Source organism: Callorhinchus milii, unplaced genomic scaffold (genome assembly GCF_018977255.1).
Source record: "Callorhinchus milii isolate IMCB2004 unplaced genomic scaffold, IMCB_Cmil_1.0 Scaffold21, whole genome shotgun sequence".
In the NCBI taxonomy this organism is placed as follows: domain Eukaryota; kingdom Metazoa; phylum Chordata; class Chondrichthyes; order Chimaeriformes; family Callorhinchidae; genus Callorhinchus; species Callorhinchus milii.
This window is the reverse complement of record NW_024704762.1, coordinates 5,187,217-5,194,266: the sequence shown is the minus strand read 5'-3', so window position 1 is coordinate 5,194,266 and position 7,050 is coordinate 5,187,217. Positions and strand designations below refer to the sequence as shown.

The window sequence follows — 7,050 nt, the reverse complement described above, 5'->3', positions numbered from 1 at the left end:
ACAAAGCTTGTGATCTTACCACAACCCACAAGGACCTTGCACATCAACTGCACAATCTTCACCTGTATTCTAAGTGTCCATTTTACAGTGCATAAAGCTTCACTGGTGTTTCCTGAATAATTCACTTGTGGTCCATACATGCTGATAATAATAATAATAATAATAATAATAATCCTTGCATTTGAAGCCTTAACTGAAAATAAATCGGAGGGGACTTTGAAATAGTTCGAAACTTTACATCCAAGTTGCAGAAAGTTATTCCTCACCATGTAAGGCTAGACCCTTCTCTGTGATGGCTGAATAGAAGGGAGGTGATATCTTAATTTGCTACCATTGTTTTTATTTATAAGGCTTTCAACCTAGTGCTTCATAAAAGCTGGAAGAGATGTGAGTACATGTGCATGGCCACATGTTTTATCCGAGGTGTGTTCCAGGGTTGTTGGTGAAGACTTCCCAAACCTTGAAAGTGGGGCAAAGCCAGTCTGTCCCCCATCACCCACCGTTCCATGATTTGTGTTGAATGGCACCGAAGCTAAGACTTATTGAGAGTTTTCCAGGCAGTTCTAGTAAAATGGCAGTTTCTGTTAACTTACATTTATAATTGCGTCCTTCAAATCTCAGAATGCTTAACATTGCAGTAGTTTGATGCTGACACCACTCACACGTGTGTGTGTGTATGTAAATACACACACTGTCGAGTCCCCCAAACTTGGATCTTACTAACCTGTGCCTAATACTCTTGAAACAAAAACAAGTCGCTACGCCCACTCAGCAGGTCAGGCAGCATCTATGGAGAAACGAAAGTGAGTCGACGTTTCTCCACAAAGATGCTGCCTGATCCGCTGAGTATTCGCAGCGACTTCAGATTTCCAGCATCTGCAGTATTTTGCGTTTCCCAATACTCTTGAATCAGGAAAGCAGGAATGTGTCCCTCTGGGAAGTGAGCTTTTAAAAACCTGGGAATTTCCATGTGTGAAGTGGCCAGTGTAGATAATGGAGCAATGATGATGGGTTTCTACAGGTCGGACAGGATTTGGTGTCCCGAGAAGGGGAAAATGGCCCACAAGGTGCAGTTGGAAGAGGTAGATCTATTCTCTTACTCCCCTCCATGCCGTCATCAGTGGCTGAAAGTTGGCCACTAATCCTCGCTTCCTTTCATATTGTGCCTTCTCCAAATGTTTTTAAAAACCTTTTATTGTGCTTTTAGCCAACGCCCTCACATTCACCACCCCCTCGCCTCCCTGTTGTTTATGTGTGAAGTGCGTCATAGCTTTCCTCTTAGATAAAAGTTGCCATTTAACTGCGTTGTTAGGTTCCATTGCTTTTGTGTTTTCTGCTTTTAAATACCTCTCCGACATCGTCATCTTAACACGGCCTCTGCTTGCTCTGTGTGGTGGCTCCTCAATTATCAGCATTCTTCTCTCTCTGTTGGATTTGCAGTTGCTGTTGACCATAAATTTGAACAAGTTATTGGCTGCAGTCACCGTGGTGATTATTGTGTCAAGGTTGGGATCTCTAAGTCCTGGAAGAGCAAACATTCCTTACCACCTGCTGCTGTTTACAATAAGGATTAATATCCACTTGGCAGGTGAACAGATAGGCTGTGATTGCCAGCACATGCCTTTCCTTAAACCCAGCACAGCATTGCTCGACTTCTCTGAACTGGTCAAAGTCTAGACTTCATCAAATAAATTGTTATTCTGTGTAATACTAGTTAATATTTTCCTTCATAGACATGTCCTTGGCTTAATGTCTCATCGAAAGGATAGCACCTCTAACAATGCAGTGTTCTGTTAGAGTACTAATGGCTTAAACCCAGTCAAAAACACCCTTGAAGGCGTTTATGACTCAATATCATGATTGCATGCAATCCTTGCCTTTGAAAAAGCACCTGTAACAGACGTCTCAAGTATTATTCTTGTGAAGCATCACTTCACGAGTATTTGCCATCCCCAAGCTCCAACAACAACAAATTACATTTGTATTGTGCCTTTCACGTCATGAGGACATCCCAGCTCAAGTATGAACTGCTATCCATCTGCTTTCAATCACCAGTCAGTAATTTCCTCAATCTCTGTCTCGTCAACTCTGTCTTCAAGAGCCACCTAAAAAAACTTAACTCTTGACAGTGCCTATGATTACATAATTCCTCCTGTGCCCACTCTCTTGCCTCCCCACCACCACTCACTATTCCGCACAGTGTGAAATGTTACTCCACATGAAAAGGTTTAACCTGGCTCGTTTAAATCCCGCGTCAGGGCTTTAGTTCGCAATCTAGGTCCTGGGGGATGCACTATATTGAGAAGTTCAACTGACGTCTTGTCTGTACCTGTTCAGGTGGACATTAAAGGGGAACAGCACTATTCAATAAGAAAAGGAATTATCTCCCAGTGAACTGGCCAAAAATCTCAGAAAAAAAACTGGTCGTTCATTTCATGGGAGTCTGAGGGACATTGCTGTGCACTGCATTTGCCTAAAAATCGCAAGGTCGCTGGACTTTCCAGAAAGCTCTGCAAATCTCGACAATGTTTTGACATGATGAGGTGCTGCATTCCAACCCAAATGCTGGGAAAGCAGACGGGTAGCTGAAAGGAAATTTCTTCCTTGTTATTTAGGTAATGCTGTGTTGCTGAGAAGTGGGTGGATGTAGGTCACTCCCTGAAAATACTGCGGAACCTGTTCTCAAACCAGTCAGGGATAGAAAGCTACAAAACACTGATGACAATCAGTGCAGTGCGTCAGTCACACCTTCTGGCTGTCTTGGTGTGAGCTTCTCCCTCTCTCTCTCTCTCTCGCAGGCTCAGCTTTTCGCTCCCCTGTTTTCAGTCACTTGCTCCCTCCTTCTCAGCTTCTCGCTCTGTCTCTCTCTCAGTCCCCACTCAGTCTGTCTGATTCTCACAACCTTTTGGTCTCCGATGGAATCGGTGCAGAAGCTGCTGTCCCACTTTGAGAGGCACGAGATCCAGGTGCAGTTGCCTGAAAGTGGGCAGACTGTGAAACTGAAGGTGAGGCCCAATGACAACATGAAGCACATTCGAGTCCATTTAGTGAAACAAGGAATCACCTCCTGGAAGATGGTCTTCACTTACAAAGGGAAACAACTGGGAGAAAACGAGACGCTGGAAGTAAAGAAGATCAGAACTGGATCAGTGCTGATGCTGGTGAAGAAAGGTGAGTGTTTTGCCTCTGGGTTGGGTGTTCACAACTGTTGTCCTCCCCCAAGGTTGAGTCATAAAGGCGAGCAATGGCCCCTTCGGGTGAGAGATGATGGATGGTGGCTGGTTCCATTGGAGCTGAATAATAATATTCCCTGCATTAGATATGGCGCCTTATCGCATCTTCGAGACATCTCAAGCGCTTCACAGAATATACTGTGAAGTGAAGTGATTGTGTATTTTGTGGGCGAAATGCGCACAAAATCCCAGCAAAGAGGTAAAAGGTTTCCATCGGGGTGTGGGGGGGGGGAAGGATCTGCAAATGTAAACTCTGTACTTAGTAATTGGAAAGTGTTGGTCAAAGAGTTTGTCTTTCTGGATTAACTTTAGATGTGTCCCCATGAAACGGGAGGTGTGACGAAAATCCCATTCAAGCCCTGTGACCCATCTGCGTGGGTGATGGAGCCTCTATCAGAGTGGCAGAGGGTGGCCGTGGGTGTGGAAGGCAAATCGCTCTGAGGTGACTGTTCAATGCAATGAAGGCTGCGTCTATTGAGCACCAACCAACCAAGCTGTCCCCTTCCAACAAAGGTTGCGGCAGCTATCACTGGTAAGAGATGATTAATCATCATAATCCTTGCATTTGATATAGCGCCTTATCACGTCGCTGAGACGTCTCAAAGGGCTCCACAGAATATATATGTGTTGTAAACTGGATTGATTGTGTATTTTGGGAGCGAAACGGCATCCAGTTGCGTACAGCAATGTCCCACAAACAGTTGTGGATTGGAGGGATTATTACCCCCGGAAAGCAATCCGCCGATCGACTAACAACCGGGTTCTTACTTACTGGTAGGAAAACAGAGGCGTGAGGAGCAACGAGAGTTACCTCGGGTTTCGCCCCGCCCGGGAATCGAACCCAGGTCCTCTTGCTTGCGAGGCGAGTGCTCTAACCGCTATGCTACGTGACTCCACAATATATTGTATAGTGTCACATCATGAAGGCCATCCATATTAGTCAGGAAGGTAATGTGGTTAACTCTATCTCACTAAGCCAGTCAGGAACCTTGGCTTCTTGTTTGATCCTCAACCATTCTTTCTCCCACCCATCCATGCCATGCCAAGCCCGGCTCTGCCTTCCCCCACATCCGCAACATCGCCCGGCTCCGCCACTGTCTCACAGCGCAGGCCGCCGAGACAACAAGAACAACAAAATTACGTTTGCATTGCATTCGTAACATCCAGGCTCGACTGCACAAACTCTCTGCTTATCGGCCTCCCCAACTCCTCCCTCCATAGGCTGCAGATCATCCAGAATTCTGCGGCCCGTGTCCTCTCCCGCACCATCGGTGGGCAGGCCTTCTGCCACTTTACCCCCACCCTCTGGAACTCCATCTCACAGTCCCTTCGCCTTGCCCCTCCCTTGCCTCCTTCAAGACCTCAAGACCCTCCTCTTTGACCATGCCTTCAGTCACCCTCCTTCCCCCACTGCCCTCCACCCTCCCCCATCCCAACCCCCAGCTCGGGTCCGAAACACTGATTGTCCAGCGCCTTGGGACGTCCTACCGACGTAAATGTAATGTTGTTGTTGTGGTGGTGGTGATTGTGGTTGTGTAAGGAACTCCCAGTTTTACTTCCCTGTCCCGTACCCAGTTCCAATCAGCAAGTATTTTCTCTGCGATTAAATGCAAGTTTGGTATGTCAGACTTGTGTGGAGCATAAACATTTGCACGGACCTGTTGAGTCTAATGGCTTGTTTCCGTGCTGTGCAATCTATGAAAATCTCGACATGGTGGTGTTGAGGAAAGGCTGCTCCGAAGTGAGATTGCATCTTGAGATCTGCAGAATTGAGTTTTCAAAGGTCTCCTTGTCAGGGGTTCCAGTGACCTGGGATGTTGCGGCCAGGGGGAGGTGGGCAGAGAAGTCACTCAATGCCCCTGATTCCCCTGTGCTGTGCTGAATGACTTGTTGAGTTGCAGTTCATCAGAGGCTGGCAGGACAGACAACCCCTGTACGAAGTCTTCACTCCTGAGCTCAACAACAATTTGCATTTACATAGCGCCCCTTACACAGCATAACGTCCAACAGCGTTTAACCTGAGTTCCGGCAGGTTCTCTCACCAGGGGCGGGTTGGGTTGGGAGGGGTGGATGATGGAAACACAGTCGAGCCCTTTCCTGTCGTACTCGAGATGACACCTCCCCAGAGATTCGATGAAATCTGATTTTTTTTTTTCTCTCTCTCTCTCTCTCGCTGCAGGGCTCGGAGGAAGGGAGGAAGCAGCGCAACCTGAAATGGGAACTTTTGTGACACGAGCGTCTGCTTGAGCTACAGCGCAGAGCACATGACCCGGGAGACCCGCTTCGGGAACCATCGGATCATTGTTCGTCCACCAGCTCGGGTGCAGATCCCTGACTGTCCAGCACCTTGGGACGTCTTCCTGACGTGAAAGGCACTACACAAATGTTGCTGTTGTGTGACCTGAATCATCAACATAACGTGTACTGGCGAACATTCCTACCCCCCCAAAAGAGTTCAGCTGATTCCTCACTTCATCGCTGTTTATGGGACCCTGCTGAACGACTGCCTCATTTGACCTAAATAATGTGGCATTTTAAACACCGATGTCTTATTTATTTTGTTCATTCAATTCAGTCTTTGGTTTAGGTCCCATCTGACGTGGTGATTAAGGCGTACATTGAGGGAAAACTACTGCCATAATAATAATAATAATCCTTGCATTTGATGTAGAAACTTATCACATCATTGAGATGTCTCAAAGTGCTTCACAGAATATACTGTGGCATGAATTGACTGTATATTTTGTGGGCGAAAGAGAGTGATGAATTTTTCCTCCTGTTTCCTGGTTTGCCTTCCTTCCTCATTCCAAATTCAGGCCCCAGGTCCAAATGAACTGACTACTCTCGTAGACGGCTACGCTTTGAGGATGTAGTGGGTGCAAATCAGCTCTCAGATTTGCCTCCAGACCAGCTTTCATTTAATTTCTAACTCATCATGTTCTGTAATGCGCTTCCTCTTAGGTGAAAGGCACTTTAATGTGAAATAATCCTCGCAGAATAACAGCTCCTGTTGCTTTTAAAAAAACAGCTGGCATTTTGATACAGCGCCCGTCGCATCTGGAGGAATTCTCGAAATGTTTCATAGCATTTAATGTGACGTGAGGTGACTGTGTGTAATTTGTAGCGGACGATGGAAGCCAATTTGCACATGGCAATGTCCCATAAACAACCTCAAAGTGAATGATCATTTGTATCAGGGGAAAACGTTAGCCAAGACTCCGGGATAAACTTAGTCTTGAAGCGCTTCACGGGATTTTACTGTGAAGTGTAATGACTGTGAATTTTGTATGAGATGGCTGTTTGATTTCACCAGCAAAGTAAAGTCAATCTGTGAATCATTCCGGGGAGTTTTGACTTTCTTTCCGCACCAACTGCCCGTTCTTTCTCTTTCCTCACCTTTATTTTTTTTTAAGCGCTCCCAAGATGTTTGCCACTTGCGAGCCAGGTGCCCGGGAGTCCATTCTGCCGCCCTTCAGAAAAACGGGTTGGGTCAGGTGTTGGCTTTGGTAGGATTCGAGAGTAATTCAACGGAATGGATTTAGAAATGCAGCCGTTTTGAACCCCGAAAATGTAAAATTGTGCGGAGCTTTTGATTATTCTGAAATACAGTATTAATTTCGCAAGCAGTTTCTCCAGAACAAAACCTACTATAAAACCGGCTTATAAATTAAGGCTGAACGCCAGAACATTCCAAAATCCTGCACAGTGTTCAATATTCGGACGGACGGAAGGTGGGGTTTAAGGCTCTGGGAAAGGGCGAAACTTTAAGCCTTTACTGTAAGGAAACCATGTAAGAAGGGAACTGAGAGGCCTGGGT

The 7,050-nt window shown here is 46.2% G+C and overlaps 1 protein-coding gene across 1 annotated transcript; it reads left to right on the top strand.

The window, feature by feature from the left end:
- The first annotated feature begins 882 nt into the window (after positions 1–882).
- Positions 883–6,571, top strand: LOC103183494 (ubiquitin domain-containing protein TINCR-like). Its single transcript, XM_007901007.2, has 4 exons — positions 883–1,082; positions 2,931–3,171; positions 3,546–3,765; positions 5,413–6,571. Exons 1-3 carry the CDS (start codon positions 969–971, stop codon positions 3,557–3,559), a joined length of 369 nt encoding a protein of 122 aa, XP_007899198.2. The 5' UTR covers positions 883–968; the 3' UTR covers positions 3,560–3,765; positions 5,413–6,571.
- The last annotated feature ends 479 nt before the right edge of the window (positions 6,572–7,050 follow it).

Bases quoted from the DNA above. Each gene is read 5' to 3' on its own strand.
- LOC103183494 (XM_007901007.2), top strand. From the start codon at position 969: ATGTGTGAAGTGGCCAGTGTAGATAATGGAGCAATGATGATGGGTTTC. The intron at 1,083-2,930 runs GTAGATCTATTC...GAATCGGTGCAG, and splicing joins ACAAGGTGCAGTTGGAAGAG to AAGCTGCTGTCCCACTTTGA.